The sequence below is a fragment of the Kogia breviceps genome, chromosome 19 (assembly GCF_026419965.1).
Source record: "Kogia breviceps isolate mKogBre1 chromosome 19, mKogBre1 haplotype 1, whole genome shotgun sequence".
Lineage (NCBI taxonomy): Eukaryota > Metazoa > Chordata > Mammalia > Artiodactyla > Physeteridae > Kogia > Kogia breviceps.
Genome location: NC_081328.1, coordinates 47775588 through 47795242, shown reverse-complemented (window position 1 = coordinate 47795242; position 19655 = coordinate 47775588). Strand labels below are relative to the sequence as shown.

Here is a 19655-nt window from a genome sequence, read left to right as displayed (position 1 = left end):
AGCCTTGTGCAAAGCTACCTGGTGTCCCAGGCCCTAGGGGCAGGGCATGCCAAGCAGGCTTCCACCCAAACTTTGGAACCTGTTTTCTGGAAAGGAAAAGCCCCATGGGGAGCTCAGTCCTGCCCAGGCTTTGGCAGTCTCTTAGGTACCCAGCCTCAGCCTGGGCAGGAGCCACAGGAGTCTGTACCCATCACTGGGACACCCTCTGGTGGTGTGTCCCCTCTAATCGAAGCCAGTTTCTGGGGGTCCAGCAGGTCACTCTACAAGCAGACCTTGGCATTCTGGGTCAGTTTCAGGCTCATGATGGGAGTGGAGGTCTGTGCAGGGACCCAGGAGGCCAGGCCGGTTTGGTGAACCAATAGCTACATTTCAGATTCTGGGGGCCTCCCCCTCTTCTGGGGACCCAGAAACCTCTTTGGGGCTGGCTTGGTGACTGCACTCTGGCCCAACAGATTGAGGGGAAGGACGGTGGCCTTTCTGGTAAGATTTAACTCTGCAGAATCCTTTGGTCACTGCATGGGAGAGGGGTGCAGATGCAGCAGGCGGGGGGGTGGGGGTGGGAGAGACTGTGGGCTGGAAGTCGGGGGTGGGGGGACCAACTCCCAGCCTTGCTGCGCTGTCCCACCTGCCAGCTCTTGAAGAAACACCTGTGGGAGCAGTGCCTCTTCCTACCTGCACTGGCCCGAGTCCAGTTCCTGGGTCTCACCCACCTGAAAGACCCCACGCCCCGACCGAGAGCTCTGAGGTAGGCATTCCAGGCAACCGAGCTCTTTGTCTCATCCCCCTTCGAAGCCAGCAGTTCACCTCTCCTGGAAATGCCCTCACCCCTGCGTCCCTGTGCACCGGACACCTTCCACCCGCTCCTTGATACTCTGCTTCAGGCTGCTGACTCTGAGCCCTAAAATTTCGCTGCTATTTATCAGCCTGGCTCAGGCAGTCATGTGGCCCATGGAGCAGTAAGACCAAGAATGGTGGGGAGCGGGGGAACTCCCGTCTAAATGAATCATTTGACAGAACCTGGGGATTTATCAGTAAACCCAAAGGATGCCCGGGCTTTGGAGAAAGGCAGAATGTGCCTGGAAATAGAACGGATGCTGCCATTTGGGTAGGTGGGTGGGATTCCCCCAGAGGGCACCCGTCCAGAGATCTGAGGGTCCCCAGCACCTTTCTTCTAAAGTTTCTAAAGTTTTCCAATAGGGGCAGGAGGTGGGCAGAACAGAGGACAGGGCCTGGATCACCAGACAGTGCCCTGAGAGGACTGTCATCCCCCTCCCCGCACTGTGTGTACGCCTCATTGGTTTTTTGTCACAGATGGCTGCTTTAAGTACACTTGGATTTCCTTTTACAGAAGGACACTGAGACCCCGTATCGGAAAGCGGGCTCCCAATTGAGCTCAAACGAACAGCCAGAACTCCCCACTCCCTTACACTCCCTGTGCTCCTGCACCTTGGACAGAGTAAGGAGCCCTGCAAGCGATGGGCTTCTCCCACAAGGGGCGAGTCCACACCGGCAGTCCTGGAGGGCAGAGAGGATGGGACACCAAGAGGTTGGTGACTCAAGAGTGGCTCTTCTGAAGCCCAGCCCTTTGGCAGCGCCTCCTGTGGCCACAATTGCCTCTGCCCAGCTCTCGCCACCAGAAAACTGGAGAGCAGCGGGCAGGCACTCTTGTCATTAAGTCATAGACTCTTGATAATATTTACCATCCTTCAGTCTTTATTTTGGACAGGGCCCCGTCCTCTACCCTTTGAGGTCTTTTTAGTCATTTGTTGTGCCTCTCAGAATCTTCTATCCATCCCCCTGTAGCTGGTGTCCAGACAGGCACTGGCCATAGTTCTCCAGTGAACTGATCTGAAGCTCTGACCTCCTATCCCAGAGGGCTTCCTGGGCCTTGCCCATTGCCATATTCTACTGTTGGGTTTTAAAATTGCCGGACAATTGGGCTCACTAACCGTTAACTTGTAGCCACTAGGACCCTCCATGTCTTTTTCTATTTGTGCTTATTCATGGCCAGTAATCAATGAACCCCGTGAACTTTGTGTTTGGTCCCTGATGAAGGTTTCCCACTTTGTTGAACTGCACATGTCTCTTACCAGTTGAGGGGGTTTTGAACCTGTTTCTCCCTCCTGAGGGGCTGCTATACCCAGCCTGTGACACTATCCCCCTGTTGCACCAACTTAATTTCAGCATCCAAACAACCATTTAGAAAACAATCAAGCCATTCTCTCTAACAACTCAAAATATAAAGTGTTTTCTTTTGTTCAGTGTCAAACTGCCGATGAAAGAGCTTGTGGCATCTGACCTATCAAGGCAGACGTATTATCACATTCAGAGAATGAATAGCATATTTTCAAACCACTTTATCTAAATTACACAGTACACGCCCCAGGAGCCCAGAGGTCTGGTTATTCTCTTGAGATGCAGAGAGAGGAGGGCCTCCCAGGTGAGGGAGGGGGGTCCACCGAGGAGGAGGGATGACTTTAGGGGTGTCCCAGGGCCAGCAACTGAATGCGGCCCATGAGGCCACTGGCAGGTGTCCTCCAGTCTGCAGAGAGCATGGCAGTGGCTGAGTGGGACACTCCCCAATGGCCATGAGGAGGTGGGGGTGTGTGAAGACACAACCCCTTTAACAGTGAGATCGCTCATGTGGCCCAATAACTCACAGAGACGACTGGGGCCCTGTTCTCACTGCAGTTTTTCTTCTCAGCATCTCCCAGGCTTGTCAAGCCCTGTGTTCCTTCCCCTCCAGGTTTCTGCCGAGCGGTGGGAAGGAGCCTGTGGCCAGCCTCCTGTGGGTTCTGTTCTAAAAGCTGGTGCTCCTTGAAGAGAGGTGGACCATGGAACCGGGGAGGGAAAGGGGCTGGCTGAGGCCTCCCCGCCCTGTGTGTGTGTGTGTGTGTGTGGTGGTGGTGGCTTCCCTGCAGAGGAACAGGATGGGGGTAGAGATGCAGCTGTGCCTTGGGCACCAGGGCCCCAGTCAAAGGAAAGAGCCAGACCTCCTGGGCTCCTTGGGTCTGGACACAGGGTGTCTCAGTGGCGGCCATGGGCCAGGAGCAGAGAGCCCCCTGCACGTTTTGCGTGGGATCCCTCCCACCCCTGCTCATGGCATGTCTTCATGTGGGTGTTGGGGGGAAGGGGAGAAACCAACAACAACTGAGACTTAACTGGGTTGGCAGGGCTCATAATGGGATTCAACTTGACTGAAAGAAAATCATCTCAGTGACATTTCTGGCTCGCCTGAGTCTCTGTAGCCAAAGGCCACTCAGACCCGAGGAGTTCAAGGTTTGCCCCGGGGGGCCCCAAAAGTGCAGACATTGAGTGGCTTCTCCCAGGGCCGGTAAGGCAGTTTTGCTCATGGAGCATTTGTAGAGTATGTGCTGCCCGCCCCAGAAACCCCAGTGACCTGGTGTGCTCAGCCTCGGGCCCCTGGAGCAGGTCCATGGGACAATGGTACCCGTCTCCCTGGTGGGGCTTGCTGAACGCTTGCTGAACGGATGCATGAAGGAATGATGGGACTAGGGTGGTGCATAGGACGCTCACTCTGAAGCGAATGGGCCCCAGGGGCGGGGCGGGGCTGTCTCTGCCGCTAGCAGGGGTGTAAAGCGAGCCAGCCATGCAGATGGCCCGTCCGCGCCGCAACAGCCAAGCTGCTCCCAGGCCTAGCCCTCAGGACCACAGGACAACAGAGGCCAGTTCTTTCCAGGGGCCGCCCTGAAGAGTCTGGCTCTAGGGCAGCACATCTCCGCGCCCGTGACTACATGGCTGCTATTTACGGGAGAACTAGAGCAGAGCAAAGACAAACACCTGACGGAGGATGCTGGTTGGGCCCGACCCAGGAAACCAGCTGCCTGACAGGCTTGAAAGGCCCTCTCAGGCAGGGCCACGGCCCAATGGCCCCAATGGGCCTCGACCCATTGCAGGGCTGCTCTGTGGGGTGGGACTGCCCCTTTCTGAGGACAAACTGACCCACAGCCGTGCCCTGGAGGGTGGTGATGGTAGGGCTGGTGCCCCTGAACTCCAAGCTCCCTCTCTGTCTGCACTCCTCGGCCGTCAGGGGTGACTTCCGATCCCAGGTTAGGGCCAGGCATGAGGGGGAAGCAGCGCCTCCCACTCCCAAAAGGACAGAGAAGGTTGCTCTAAGTGGAGCCACCAGCCAGGCACGGCAGCTGATGCATCAGCTGGTCCTGCTGCCCCTCCTGGCCACGTGGCCAGCCAGCCTCAGGCAGGGGCACTCCCGGCCTGCAGAGAAGGGGTGACAAAACTCTCTGTCATCTCAGCCAAGGCCACGTGGGTGGAGGATGAGACAGACCCTGCAGACACGAGACCCCCAGAGGTGCAGACATTCAGGAGGGCGGTACATGCACCCTCCTCCTCTCTCTCAGGCAAAAGCACGAAAAGGTACATACAAAACCACAGAAAACCAGCTCCCACTCCCACAGGCACGTGTTAGGGCTGGGAGCCCTCCACCCACCAGCACGGTCCAGGAGAACCAGGACAGGCCCCAGCCCCCTTGCCTACCTCCCTGTAAACCCTGGGGCATGTTCCCTGTAGTAGGGCTCCAGGGGATGGAGATGAGAGAAGCTGATGCCCCAATTCTTCCTTTAACTCCCACCCTTAACAAGGTCAAATTCATTTTCTTTGCCTCCGTAAAAAGTTCACAAACGCAAGCCTTCGGCTTTTCCTGAAATCAGAGCCCTGGCAGCCAAGTCTCAATAAAACACTGTGTGTTTCCAGGTGCTGGGGCCAGTCTTGGGGCCCCCGGTCCCTGGGGCTCACGGGCACTTTCCTACTACTTCTCCACCTTGGAGGCGAGCAGCTCCTTCCTGCCGCAGGCCAAGCGCCCGTCCCCTTCAGATGCCTGATGGACCCCTGGGCCTGCAGCCAGGCTCCCCAGAGCAGGGCCTGCTGTGCCGCTGGCCAGCCCTCCGGCCCTCCTTGCTCCTCTGTGGGAGCCCTCTTCACCCAGCACTGGAACCTGCCACATTCTGACCTAACAAATCTCGCTGGACCTTTTCCTTAGAGGCGCCGTAGAGCGTATGTTTGTTGTCAATATGATTTTATTTACTTTGCAGTGGAATCCATGAGAGCCAGAAGCACAGTGGGGGCCGTGGCCCCAGGGGTCAGGGTGGCCAGTCCCGAGCCTGGTGCATGGCCTGACCAGTGGGCGATTGTATTTAAAAAAGAAAACAAAATGAAATACAGAGAATGAATAGTAGCCACGGACATCAGTAATCTCTTGGTAATGGTGGGAATTTCATTAAACTTTCCCTTAAACAACAGAACCCTGCCCTCTAACTAACACAAGGTGCTGGAAAGAAGACCAAGTGACTTGATCTCTGAACTTGAAATGTACTTTCCTACCTAGAAATTCAGCACAATGTGTTTAACGGCCAGATGACTGCAGGCTGTTTGCATGCCCGCCCTGCCCCCAAGAGGCCCAGGGACACCCCTCTCCAGTCTCTACAGCCTGACCCAGGAGGCCACAGCCCCCTGCTTGAGTGGGTTTCACAGCCGTGGGGGTCCGAGGCCTGGACCTCATCCCTGATGCAGAGCTGGGCACACGGCACACAGACACATCTCTCGGGGTCACCAAGGTCATGGCTTATGGTTGGTTATCCTCATGGCAGGAGTGGGGTGGCATGGGGTGAATTTCACAGAAGAGGCACAGAGAGGTCTCCCTTAGTCGGGGATATGCAGCAAAGTGGACGTGTAGAAGGGAGCGGGTTTGCTGACTCTCAAAGCAGGGCGAGCTCTCAGGTTGGGAGCATGCCGCCTTTCCGTCAAGGCTGCAAGGCCAAGATCAGTGGTCTCTTCCCTGAGTGGCAGGTGAAGCCCCCGGGGCTGGTAAACCATCTTCATGACACCTTCACCTGGAGAGTCCCCACGGCAGTCCTGTGAGGTGGGCTGGGAGGGCAGCGCCGTTCTTTCTTTCTACAGATGAGGGAACTGAGGCTCAGAGTGCCGGAAGGTCATGCACCCGGGAAGGGTCAGAGGCAGGACAAGAACCAGGTTCCTGACCCCTAGGTAAGTGTCTTCCTTCCACGCAGCACTGCGCAACCTCTGTAGGGGAGCCCTGTCCTTAGGCTTCAAAACTTTGGGGGCAGTTCCCTCTGAGCCAAGGACGGGAGGGGACAGAATGCTTTCACTTTGAGGGATGGCCTTGCAGCCTGGCTTAGAAACCCAGGGCTAATCAGATCCTGGGCCATCTGGTTCCCCAGGGTCTCCAGAGGAAGCGCTTGGCCTCAGGCCAGACCCGCAGGCTCCTTCCCTTTGCTATGCGTTTGTGGCACAGCTTGCAGGCCGGTCTAGGGCTGCACCTCTGCACGTGTGTGGGGTTTCCCAGGGAAACTCCTCCTCCTTCCTCGGAGGCAGGGCAGCCTCTGGGGGCCTCTGCTGGGCAGACAAACTAGAAGAGGCTTCCTTCTCTCGGCCGGGTGAACCCAGGCGCTCCTGCCACCCTCCAGCCTCCCTGCATGGAGGAGGGGAGGCCAAACGAGGATGGAGGCTTCCGGAGGTGCAGGGCACAGCCAAGAGCAGATTCCCACCACCCTGGGGGCTGCCCTCCTCCCAGCTATCTCTACCGAACAAGAAGCAGACAAGAGAGCTCAGAGGGACCTCACAAAAAACCGAGGGGAGAGCCACAGAGGTCCCCCACTGTGGTCCACAGATTTTGCCCCATTTCCTACCCATCAAAGGTCAGAGCTGGGTGACCTTTGCCAGCCACTGCCCTCGTTTCAGGACCAGCATCTTCATCCTCTCCAGCTGTCTGCCCCCAGCAGGATTTTACAGAAAACTCAAAGGTCCTGGATTCAAAAATCTCTGTCCTGCCTGACACTTAGCCGATCAGGACAACACAGCGCTGCCTGCTGATGGCATCCAGACCAAGGCCGCCAATGGAACTGCCCTCTGGACTGCAGACCCCCCTCCTCTGCAGAGATGGGCTGGGGACCCCTCCCAGCCTGCCTATCCCGACCCCTCTAATTGGCTCAAGAACTCCAATTCCGTTGACTTGTGAGTTCCAAGTCTCCCCTGCTGGGACTTAAGTCAGAACCTTCTGGAATAGCACACTGTTCCCCTCTGCACTTAACCAGACCCTGACCCCACTATATGCCCACCTTCCCCACACCCAGCTTCATCCTGCCGTCATCCGCCTTCCCTGAGGGTGAACCCCCACTGGGCTGGTGAGTCCCTCCCCCACTGCCCTCTCGGTGCCAGCACATGCGCATCAAAGGTGCCCTCTCTTCCCAGAGGCCCCGACGACATCATGTAACGTCAGCACAGACATTAGCAGCGGGGAAACTTTTAAGTATGCGTGCACACGCACCCCAGCCAATAACATTAAGTGTCATTTTTAAAAAATGGGTTAAATAAGCAGTATCGCTGAGGATGGCCGTGCTGGGCTGATTATCCTGTATTTGCACGTTCTGGCGCTGGGAAGGCTAAAAGTCTAATGACTGAATTATCAGCCTAATGCCTTTTGCTGGCTGGGAATAATCCTGAGGCAACAGCTGCCGCAGGGTTTTTGGCTGGTTTCCTCTAATTGCATCCAGATTAAGGGAGCCGTGCAGGGGCGGGCCTTCTCCATCCCTCCGGAGCAGCGGGCCCTCGCAGAGCCCACACACCCAGGTCTTCAGCTTTCGAGGTCTTGGCTGCTCCAAGAGGCCCAGATCTCACTGGGACCTCGCCCAGCCCATAGGGTGAGAGGTGGGAGGGTCCTGGGGAGCCGTGGGGGTGAGGGCTGCGGGAGCTGGGAGGTTCAGGATGAGCACTTTCCACCCAGGAGCCTCCAAAGTGAGGGAGCCTGGGACCCCTCTCCCTCCACCCCACACACAGCAGCCCGAAGGCACAAGGTATTGTAAAATGCACGTTCTTCTGCTACAGAGGATGAGGGGGAGCACTCTTTCTCCTCTTAGGCATCTCCTGCTCCTTCAGGGGAAGTCACGCCCCTGGTAGAAGGTGAGTTCCAAAACAGTGTTATCTGGACCAGGACTTTGTTGTGGTGCTGGTAGACTCTTCCAGCCCCATACCAGCTGCCCAGTTCCTCACCCCTCCCTGAATCCCAGCCCCTCGCCATGTCATTTCTCTTATTGCAGGGGAGGGTCCATTTCCCCATCCCTTGATGCTGAATCTGGCCATGTGACTTGCTTTGGCCATTGGGGAAGCAGCACGGGGGGCATCTGTCAAGGCTTGGGAAGGTGCCTGTACACTTCTGATGCTGCACCTTCGCCTTGGCCAGGACTGGCTTGTGGGAAGGATGCAAGAGGCAAAGAGCAGAGCCAAGCCTGACCTCTACACACCTCCACATGTGTGAGCACCCCCCTGGGAGTTAACAGCTCCAGGCATGGGAGCAAGCCCAACCCAGACCAGAAATGCCCAGCTTGAGCTGCTGCCCCACAGACTCATGTGCTAGGTAAGTGTGTGCTATTTGAGGCCACCACGTTTGGGGGCTATTTGTTATGTAGCATTACTGTGGCAATGGATAACTGTTACGCCTGTTCATGGGGATGTGGTCTCTAGAGGAGGGTCAGTATAGTGCCTGGGTAACGCAAGCCATTTCCATAATGGATCAGGAGCCATCCTCCGGATGGAAAGGCAATCTTCTTTCCCTAGAAGCAGAGCACAAGTCTACCCCCATCCAGCCTGGACCCTGAGGCTGGACTATAATGGTCAGTACCCTAAGATCTGGGCACTGATGGGGCTCCAGGATGGTCTCCCCAAAAGGCTCTTGGACAGAGGGGCCAGAAACTTGGAAGTACCAGTGTCAGTCTCCTGCCTGCTGGAGGACTTGGGATCATGGAGAAGAGAGAAGCTGAGAAGGGAGGAGGCTGATAACTTCCTCTTTCCTGTTGATAAACATCTTTTTAAAGTGGCGCCATCCAGCAGCGTCAACTCTCAGTGAGAAAAGCTGAGGGCAGGAAGAAGCCTTAGTCGGGCTGTGTCTCCACGATGACTCTCAGCACTTCAAGGATTTTTCTCCCCAGAAGAATGTGCAGGAGGATTCAAGGAACAATTCCAGGCTCCTTGCTCCTGCCAGTTCAAGAGGTGGCTTCCTGTGCAAATGGCTCCACCACTTTACACTGGCTGGGAGCCCTCCCATGCCCTTATCTGTCCTTCTCTAAATCCCAGAAGGAGCAACTGATGAGAATCTTTGGGAGCCGGGAGAGCTTGCTGGGAAGACCTGGTTCCCACACAGAAAGCAGAGGTGCCCTGAGTGATGGCTACTGTACTGTGGCCACTCTTGCGTCCAACCACCTGAGAAGCTGACTTGCAGAAGACTGGCATTCATGGCAGAAGGCAGGCCCTGCAGGGAAGTGGGAGTCTTTCTAGCACTTTCAGGTGCCTTTGTCTTGGTTGGTCAGTTAATATAGTACCCATTCCCTCAAACATTGCAGATTCCCTTCAGAGGATTTTGCGTGTACACACACACACACCTCAACCTATCCACACCCCAGTTGGTTGCAGTATTTGGTGAGGTCGGCCTTAAAGATGACAAATGCAGACATTCCCCAACAAAGGGAGAGGAATCCAACACTTCAACAGCCTGTGCTCAGGCTCACGGGCAGCAGATTCCTTCACATACCAAGAGGACAGGATGTTGAAATGGACAGTGTGAAAGCCCCCAGCCCCCTGTTCTTACACCTCTTTACCCTGAAATCAGTGGGGCTTTTTTTTTGGGGGGGATGGGGGGGCAGATGTCTTCACATCAGCTTTGCAGCTGTGGCTGGAGAAGCTGTGGAGTATGTTTGGTTCTTTCAGAGAATGAAGCCTGGTGAGGCGGGTGTGTCCGGCTTGCAAAGATGTCTCTGGGCCTGGACAGGACTCCCTTGTTCTGCACTCCCTGGCACTGGTGGGTGCACAAGACCTCTCCTGCTGTCTCTGCCTTTCCCAATGCCCGGCAATACCCTTCGGTGGCTGATGAAGCTGGAGGAATTCCTGGGACGTGTCGAGATCCATCAAAGGCAGGCAACACAAGAACCCAGCCAGCCTGCGTCTCCAGGTGGGATGGCCATGCGTTCTGTTCCTGCTTTTTGGGGAGGTGACTTTTCTCTGGGCAGCTGGCGGGTTTCACTTCTGTCACTTCTGGACTCTGCTTTTGTCCTTAATATGAAAAGTTTCCCTTCATGCCGCCCAAGGGCATTTTCCTTCCGTTTCTACCATCCCATCCCCTCCAAGCCTAGCCCCACCCCCTCCCCCATGCTTGGGACCTGGCTGAGGTTCCCTCACCCCTCGTTTAGCACAGGAAGCCCAACCTATCTGCGGAAACCGAAGCCTTCCCGGGGCGTCTTTGGGCCCTTCCTGCCTTCTCTGGGGGGCTTGGGCGAAGGCGTCTCCACAGTGCCCCCATACGGGCAGCTCTCAGACCCCGGGTGCTGGCCTGTGCACTCCACGGCAGGCATGGAGCCACTGTCCCACATGCCAGTCCCACACAGCTTGCACAGGTCATGCAGGCTGCAGGGGATCCGTGGCAGGAGGCGAAACTGATAGAGCAAACTCCTTGCCTGCAAACAGAGAGGACAGGCAGTGACGAGGGGGTTGGGTTGACAGCCAGTGGCCCAAGAGCAAGGGCAGCAACAGCCAGTGCCCAAGGGCTCACCCTGTGCCAGGTCAGGGTGAGGGCTCTGCCTGCCCCGTCCCTTTCAACACCGTGATCCAGCTGAGGGACGGGACTCACATGGTTCCCGGAGCAGTGCTCCCATGTGGCTTGACACAAAGAAGGCTCCCCCAACGGCCTTCATAAGGAGGCTGAGCAGAGCAGGCAAAAGCGGCACAGGGCCCACCCTGTCCCTCCCGGCTCGGCCCGGCCCCAGGGCTCCACCTCTCCGCCCTGCAGGGTCTGTTTCCACCACCCTCTTTCTACCCGCCCCACCCTGACCCCAGGCCCTGCTCACGGGCCCCGGGAGACACTAGAGAGCTTTGAGAAGCAGACTGCAGCAGGAGCCTGGGAAGTGCGGAGGTGGCAAGGGCCCCCTTTATTCCGCTAACTGTGGATGAAAAGTGGCCACCTCCCCTCCCTAAGCCTCCTGCTCGGTTTTCCTGGCTCTGGGCTAGGAGTGAGGTACCCCAGGTGAAAGACCTGTCTATCAAACCCGGTAATCTGTTCAGTCCATGAGGAGAGAGGCCTCTTTTGCCAGGGCCTGATGGGCACCCTGAGCAGCTGCCAGACATGCTGAACACTGGGCCTTGGTCAGGAGCTCCCAGAGTAGTTGGAGTGTGGGGGCGGGGCTCCGGAAGTGAAGGGGTGGGGCTCTGTGTGGGGGCAGGGCTCTGCATATGTGGAGGGCGGGGCTTGTGGGGGGCTGCGTGGGGGCAGAGCTCTGGAACTGAAGGGGTGGGGCTCTGTATATGGGAGGGCAGGCCTGCATGTGGGGGCCACACTCACCTTCCTGAGAACAAGCTCCCCATTCATGTGCATGGCCAGGTTTCCAAAGTGCAGAAGCATCTGGTCGGTGGCCAGCTGCTGCTCAATGACGTCATCCCCGTAGATGGCCACAATGGCCACACAGATGAAAAGGTGGAAGTAATCCGTCTGGGGGCGTAGACAGTGGGTTCAGATAAGGCCCCTGACCCAGCCCCAGCCCTGCCTGCAGGTAGAGGCCAAGTGCAGAGGTGCGGGGTAAGGGCTCCAGGGTGAGGTCGTCTGGGTTCATGTGGCCCTGGGCAAGCCCAGCAGCCTCCTTCATCCTCAGTTTCCCCACCTGCAAATGGGCCAGCGTGAGCAGCTCCATCCAAAGGCTGCTGTGACATACAAAGGGGCGATGTTGCAGCTGGCCACCCACGGGCTGCTGTTACCCTTCGGGGAGCCCTCTGGGAGGCTTTCCAGCACAGGGGCAAAGAACATGCTCCTCTGGAGGCTGGCCCGTGCGCATTCTCTTCAGAGACGGTGCATCAGAACACGCTCCAGTGGGTCACAGAACACGCCAGTGAGAAGGAACTTTCTGGCAGCCACCCACCGGTCATTGTCCTCCTGCCTCCAGGCCAAACGTCCCAACCCCAACTCGTGCCCCAGAGACGACTCTTAGGTTTGTTGATAAGAAAGTGGGGAGAAGAGCCTCAGAGCAGGGCACGGCAGATCCCGATGGTCTCCATGGAGCTGCCTACAATGAGCCCACCATCTTTAACCAGCTTTACAGAGCCCATTGAGGACTCCACTGTCTTCCTTGGAGGCTGCCTCATACGGCTGCCCAGTAAGGAAGGCCTGGCCCACAGCAGGAAGCCGGCACTTGGTCCTGATGGGGGTACATCCTGTGCGCTCTCTGGCCCGGACACTTTGAGGGCACCCCGCCTTTGAGTCACACTTGCTCCCGGGGGCAGAGGAAGGACAAGGACCACCAGGAAGCCTGTGTTTAGTCTCCTGACATCGGCCACCCAGCCGGCCAGAACTTTGTTCCTTTGCAAACAGGGCCAGGAGGAGCCCTGGATGCGGGCAGAAGTTATGGGCAGCAAACACCCCACACCCCACCCACTCTGAAAAGACCATTCCCAGGTTGCCCAGCCCCTTCCTCTGAATTAATCCGGAACGGTCTTGCTGTGGCTCAAAACGATCCTTCTGGAGCTATTCGAACCGTGGCCAGGGTTGGCAGTGGGTTGGGGGTGGGGGGGAGGATGGAGGAAGGTGCATGTCTACCTCCTCTCAGAGAGGACTCTGGGGCAGAAAAGGTGGGGCACATTCTAAATGAGGCTGGGTGGCAGTACAGGACTAATCCCAGTTCACTGGACAAGGCCCAGGGCAGCCCAGCCCCCGAGGGCAAACTAGAAGTATCATAAATGAATGAAATAGAGCCTTTCTCACTCTGGGGACACTTTAAAAGTTAAAGCAGCTGGTAGTGACCACCCCTGTCTCCACGAGCTCACTCTAATGAATTAGCCTACGCCCAGTACAATCATCCTACCCACCCCCCCTTCCAATCTCCTGCCACTAATTTGATCAAGTGGTGGGGCCAAATGTGGCTAAATTTAGCGTGAGAAATGGTCCCATTTGTTGGGTAATGCTCTGAGTTCACTTGTAACATTAGCCTAAATGTGATGTCACGAGGGTGGCAAACTTGCTGCTGGAAAAACATGCAATGAGGCTTTGCAAAGTGGACACAATTTTTTTTTTTTTAATGTGATCCAGTGTTTTGGACCATCCTTGCCAATGCTTCCTTGATTCCACCCTGCAGTACACATCGAGCACGCTAATCCACGCAGGAAACACAGCCCAGACCTGGGCCGGGGTGGGAGCAGGAGGCGGGTGAGGATGGATGAATTCAAAGACAGCCTGTGGCACCAGCACCACATTTGTTCAGACACACTTCTATCAGACATAATCCTTCCTTGACATTAGTAAGGAGGGGAAACGCTGATGCACATTTCCGAGGGCTGGTGGGCGTGCCCATGTTATCAGCAAGGTTTGTCTAATCCAAGCTGCTCCGGCTGCCGCAGGGAGGATGGAGCCCGCTCTTGCAGAAAGGGTCCTGGCCACCTCCCGGATGCATCAATACTATTTTTTTTTAAGGCTGATGGATTCAGGGAGACTTGCCTATCCTTTCACGTCGCCAGCTTGTTGCTAATTTGGGCATTAAAGCTGTGTGACAGGGCCAGTTCGACGCTCTCAGGGGAATGTGTTGAGGAGACAATGATAACGGTGGACGGCAAGTGGAAATCACATCCCTGGGTGGGGACAGTGGGCCGGGCCCGGGCTCTCAGAGGGGCTGATGGGGAAGCAAGATCTCGGGCCCTTTCCCTGAGCCGTCCCGAGGGGGCAGGCAGGCGGGCACTGGCTCCAGCATGTGGGCACTGGCGTCCTGCTCGGCCCCGCAATGTCTTTCACGCTGATTGGTTGTGACAGGAGCGTGCTCAGCCCCAGAACGTGGTAATGAGCGCAGTCAGTGGGCAATTTGCATCGATTTCAGTTACTTGGGAGGCGAATTGCAGGTCTGAGGCTGGCCACGTGGGACTGGAAGGCAGTCGCCATGTGAGGGGCTGACTGTGGCTTGCGGGGGGGTCAGGGATGGTGGAGGGGGACCCCAGAGGAGGCACACGGTTATGTAGGCACCCCGCCCTCCTTTTAGGCTGGGTGCAGGACGGTGACCGTCGCTCTGGAGCCGCTGTCCCAGCCCCCAGCCCTGGGCACCGCGTCTGGCTCACCTGGTAGTGGGCCCAGCAGGCCTCCCAGATCCGCAGAGCCTCAGCCTCGGGAAACTCCCGCTTGAAGCACAGCAGGAGCCAGCGGTGGCAGAAGAGCATTTGCAGGCCGTCCTCGCCCAGCGAGACCAGGTGCTGGTAGAAGCGCAGATGCGTCAGCCGCAGCAGCTCCCGCAGGTACAGCTGGGGGCGAGGCCGAGATGAGTTAGCCCCCCAGCCCCGAGCATGCCTGCCTGCCTGGCCCAGGAAGCCCACTCCCACCGAGGCCCTTCCTCGGTCCACCCCTCCCCTCCGCCAAAGCCTGTGTGCCATGCGTGAGGTCTCTACCTGCCACGTGTCACTGCACCCACTTATTTTGTTCTGTCACTGGATGTCTGACTCACACCTGTCTTTGTCAGTTTAGCCCAGATTTCAGACTGTTTTGGAGGCTGTGGCGTGGCCCAGGGCAAGGCAGAGCATAGCACCCTGATGTGGACCAGGAAGCTAGTGGCAGGTCCGAGGCTAGGAAGACCCCCAGGCCTCAGGTGCCACATAGGGCTGTTTCTGATGCCCCCTCCTTTCTGGGATGTCAAGCAGATCATCCATTGACAACACCCCCTCCCCCACACCCACTCAACCACCTTCCGCTCTGATCACCAAGATCCATCATCTTCCAGAGCTGATTTAGAGCAGAGAGGGGGCGTTTCTGAACCCCAAGAGGCTCAATCCCTGCACTTAAGGTCACCACCCAGTGACGTGGGATAAGAGCGAGGCTATTTCTGGCAACGTCCTGCTTGGGCTGCTGACTTCACCAGCACCGTTGTAAAATCAATCTCCGGCAGCTAATGAGTCACGGGGCCATGTGCTTCGGAGCCCATCAGGGGCGAATCACATCAGAGCCCGTAATTGCCTCCGCAGGTACCGTGGAAACCTGACATCACAGGGCTGATGCAGAGAGCACAGACAGGGCAGGCTCAGCTGAGATTCCAGCCAGATCCTGGGGTGGGGGCTTGGTGACTCACAGGCCCCTTCCCACACAAGCGACCCATTGTTCCTACTTGAGACAGCCGCTGGGATGGCACGGGAACTGATTCTGAGGACCCTTCCCGACTGGCCAGTTTTTCCACCCAGTGGCCCACAGCAGGGTCAAGTCCACGCATGCAGCTGACCCCCTCCCTCCCTCACGGATGCCCCCGACCCCCGCTCTGGTGCCCCTCACCTTCCAATCCCCACCCGCCTGCTCCTGGCTCCCCCTCGTCCAATCCCCTGCTGTGTTCTGCTCTCCCATCCATAGCCTTCAACGGCTTCCTAACGGCTAGTCGACGGGACACGCTCCTTGGCTTGGTATTTGAGGCCCTCCATTCAGCTAGACCCTCATTGCACGTGGGCCACGAACCTGACCGGGGCACACAGTGTCATTGCCCAGAGAGCTCTGCTCAGCCACATCTAGACAGGCCTGGCAGTGCCCAGGGCCAGACCCCATGTGCCGTGGGGTCGGCCTAGTCCAAGGAGACATTGGGACGCCTGTCTCGGTTCCCATCTCTGTCACCAGAGCTCTTTCTGTATCACTCCCTGGCACCCAGCATCCTCTCCTCACACCGTCAGCTTCCACACCAAGAATCTCTGGCAGAATGGTGACCTGAGACCATCTTCCAGCGCCAGCAGCACCCGGCAGGTGCTTGGAGCGCACAGATGCTGGGTAAGGAAAGAGTACGCACTCCTGGCCCTGCCTTACCCAGCTCTGCCTCCTCGCTCCCAATTCTCAGCGCTGCCTGGTCTGTGTAGGTTAGGGGAGGCCATGAAGGGAGGGGTGCCGGCTGCACACAGCAAGCCTGCTGCCCTCCAGGTACGGTTGTGACGACTACCCAATGGGCCTCGAGGTGGTTTCAGGAGCCCCTCCCATCCCCACCCCCAGAACCCTGGCTATGCTGGACCCGTGCAGGGGGCCCAGGTGCACCTGAGGAACCATTTTACAAAGCACAGGGTCAGGTGTGATAGGGACCCCCCCTGCTTTGTCTCTCAGGGAGCCTGGGTTGGGATGCCACATGCAGGGAGGTGGGAAGCCACGAAGGGAGGGCCCTACACAGTCCAGACTCTGGACCTGCAGGAGTGTGAGGTGGGGATGGCAACACGTGTCCTGGGACCTGGGAATAGCATGCGTCCCTCCTGGGGGAGCTGGCCCTATCCCAGAGGCCCAGGGCTAAGCCCCCCATAGTCCATCGGCAAGGCTGACCCTGGCTTTTCTGCTGCTTGCTGACCCACAGCAGCCCAGCCATACACATCTGAGAGCCTCACCAGCTGTTTCTCCATGTCCTCGTCCCGAGGAGAGCTGACAAAGATCGTGTTCTGCATCAAACCCACAAAGCACCAGAAGGTGTCTGACTCATCCAGGACCTCGGCCAGGATGGGTGCCACCAGGTCCGACATGCCCTGGGAGTAGCCGATGGCTGGGTTGTACACCGCATAGTTCAGCAGGATCCTCCTGGAGACGCAGTGCAGAGAGCAGAGAGGTCAGTGGAGTGTGGCCACAACATAGCAGTGTGTTGTTGTGCAGGCCAGTAGAACCCCAGGCTGGAGACCCTGGGCTGTCCGGGCCCCCATCTTTCACCTTGATCTCAGAGGAAGGAGGGCAGCTCTGGGACCGTCTCCAGAGCCCGGGGAAAGGTAATGGCCTGCAATTAGGCACTCACCAGCCCAGCCCCTCGAGAGCAGGGCAAGGAGGAATGTGGGTCTGATTTTTCTTAATTGTCAACTGCCTGTGACAAAGGGTGGGCTGGCCAGAAACGTTTTCATGGGCTGCTAAATTTGTGCAATTATTTGCCTGGAGGTAGCAGAACGTCAAAGATGCCAGCCTCAGCCCTGTGTGGCTTTATCATCCAGAAGACCACCCAACGGGAGACAGAGACACTCAGGGCGAGGCTGGCCCACGGCTGGTGCGAGACAAGCAAGGTTAGGCTTGGTGGATGCCCAGCAGGTGGGGCCTACAGGCCTTCCCTGGGTCTCTAGGACAATAAGAGACGCACTGACATTGCCTAAAATAGCTAACGACCCTCTGATTCTGGGGCATTGAACCTGGAGGAAAGACCCCTGACCCCTGCAGAAGCTGCTGCTCGTCCACTTCCCAGAGGGTCAACTGAGGCCTGAGGGGTGAGGTGGCAGATGGAAGTGAAACCGAGAGGGAGGAACCATGCTGGCCCGGGAGGTGGTACCTCATGCTCTCCACATTGGGATTGCCTTCTCCTCGGAAGAACTGGTTGCTTCGATCTGTCCGTACCACATCCTTGTCCACGGTGAACTGCACGTTCCGCCAGAATGCTCTGTGCTCTTCAGGGGTCATGGAGAGCCTGGCATGGAGCAGAGCGCCCGCTGGGGGGTCAGCAAGTGGCACGTACGCTCCCGGCTGGCGCGGGCGTCCCGCCCAGCCCTGCTCCCAGGTGGGAACTAGGACTGGCAAACCCTCCGGCTCCCACTGACCTGGGGTGGTGGGGTGCCCAAGGCTTTCTAAACATTAACTCCGCCTCACGGGTCCCAAACAGAGCTGACTGCAGCCGCGGGATCAGCGAGGCCCAAACAGACCTCAGTAGTCCCAGTGACCCCCAAACACCCCCGCCACCACGGCGTTCTGCGGAAGGATGTCAGCGCCTCGTTAAGTACGTTGAAAAAGAATTCTAAAATCTTGACATGCGAGCTAAAGAGAGCCAGTCCCGCGGCCGGGCGCTGGGGTAATAACTGCACTTATCCAGCCCCATCGCTCACGGTCCTGGGAGACCCATTTTTCAAGGAAACTATGGGTCACGGAACATATTATCAATGCTGAATTGCACCTCAAATTGCCTTTCCAAATGGCATTTCCCTCCGCGGCGCTGGGGTGGGTTTCCCTCCGCGGCGCTGGGGTGGGTTTCCCTCCGCGGCGCTGGGGTGGGTTTCCCTCCGCGGCGCTGGGGTGGGTTTCGTTTCCCTCCGCGGTTCGAGGGGGCCCCGGCCGGTCGCCGCGGTCACCTTTTCTGCTGGATCTCGGCGTATTCCTTTCTCTTCTGCAGCCGCAGCGCCTCCCTCTCCTCCGACGTCGACTCGTGGCTGTAATAACGCAGCAGGAAGGGCCAGACCTCCCCCCGGATTGACACATCAATGCCGCCGAAGAAAATGGCCTGGAGGAAGCGGCAAAAGTTGGGGAGGGGCCAAAGCAGGGCCGCTCAAAGGACCCCCAAATCCCCGGAGATCTGTGTTTTGGTGGCTTTGCTGCGCCTTCTTGACAACTGATGCCTTGATTCAGATCGCTGCAATTTGCACATGTTTGGAAGGGGAAAGTGCCGGCCCCCCATTCCCATACAGGACACAAACCAGGCTCATTTCAATGTCAATGCCCCCCCTGGTGCGGCACTCAGATTAACCTGTCGTTCTCACGTCAGGGCCTAATCCCGGTTTTGGAATCGCGGCGCGGGCTGCGAGCTCTGCTATACAGGCTGACGCGGGGTCCTCCAAACCCGCTCCGGAGGTTGCTTTTTCATCGCAGCGGCTTTGATTGCTCTATCGGGCGCGTTCACACAGCCAGCTCTGGCACCAGCGGACGCACCCCCCGGAGGCGGTCCGTGGGCACGGCCCCGACCCCGGGTCCTGAATCGGGCCCCGCGGGCACACCGGGCCTCACCTTGCGGAGCTTGTATTCCTCCTCCACCTGGCCCAGCGCGTTCAGGTGGCGGAGCCAGGCCGCGACGTCCAGCCGTCGGTACATGCTCTCCTCGGGGTGCGTCTCGGAAGACGGCAGTTTGGGACGCCGAATGGAGAACTGCATGCACGTCTTTTCGTCGGCGACCTGCTGGACGGGAGGACAGTTGCGGATCAGTGTCTCAGCCGCTTCGCTTTCGAAGCCAGCCGCGCTCTTCGCGGGATGTAAGCCTTCCTCTCTCTCTTCCGAAAGGAGGGGGACGCCTCTTCCCCGCATACAAACCCCTAAATGGCAAGTGTAACTAGACACAATTCAAATAAAAATACCGTCCTCTTACCGTGGTCCCCCCTCGCGCTCCCGGCTCCCGGCCCACTCCCATCGACCGCCGCCCCCCACTCTCCCTCCAGCCCCGCCGCAAAGACGGAATTAATGCCTCGGACGGCCAACTTCCCTCTGCCGGGAGGGCCTGCAATAAATTACATGTGATTGGCCACATACAAAGGGATGGCTGTTCTGCGAGCGGGGAGCCCGCCTGTCAGGTTGTCTCCACGGGCAGTCACGGATCCAGGGCAAAACTGCAGCTGACATTTAATTCAAAAATCAAAGGTTGTTCAATGTAGGGGGAAAAAAAAGCCATGCTACTGTAATAAGGGAAGCCAGCAGGAGGCTCTGTGGGAAGGAAGGGAATTTTAAAGTCAGCCCGTTTCTAATAAGCACATACAGTATCTTAACCAGATAATTAAAGAGCTCTTATTACATTTGTATGTAGATTGAGCAAAATATGGCAGGAAGCCTTGTCAAAACATGATTTTTCAAGTGCGGAGTACTGCCTTTACAAGAAGCCTGGGCACATGTTTCAAATCCCAAATTGCTGCTCTGTAGGCCCCCA

At 57.5% G+C, this 19655-nt stretch overlaps 1 protein-coding gene across 5 annotated transcripts in view; it reads right to left on the bottom strand.

The window, feature by feature from the left end:
* Positions 1-5036: 5036 nt before the first annotated feature.
* The window catches only part of TBC1D16 (TBC1 domain family member 16), an 85075-nt gene continuing 70456 nt past the window's right edge, over positions 5037-19655 (bottom strand). For 2 of the 5 annotated variants that reach the window (XM_059047050.2, XM_067020813.1), the window contains 7 exons: positions 18749-18916; positions 18100-18248; positions 17310-17444; positions 16396-16582; positions 14125-14304; positions 11378-11524; positions 5037-10496 (listed from right to left, as the gene is read on the bottom strand). In XM_059047050.2, coding sequence (XP_058903033.1) covers positions 10248-10496; positions 11378-11524; positions 14125-14304; positions 16396-16582; positions 17310-17444; positions 18100-18248; positions 18749-18916 — 1215 coding nt within the window. In that variant the 3' untranslated portion in view covers positions 5037-10247. Of the gene's footprint in view, positions 10497-11377; positions 11525-13173; positions 13934-14124; positions 14305-16395; positions 16583-17309; positions 17445-18099; positions 18249-18748; positions 18917-19655 lie in introns of those variants that run through there. The other 3 variants (XM_067020811.1, XM_059047052.2, XM_067020812.1) reach the window with 3 other exon arrangements.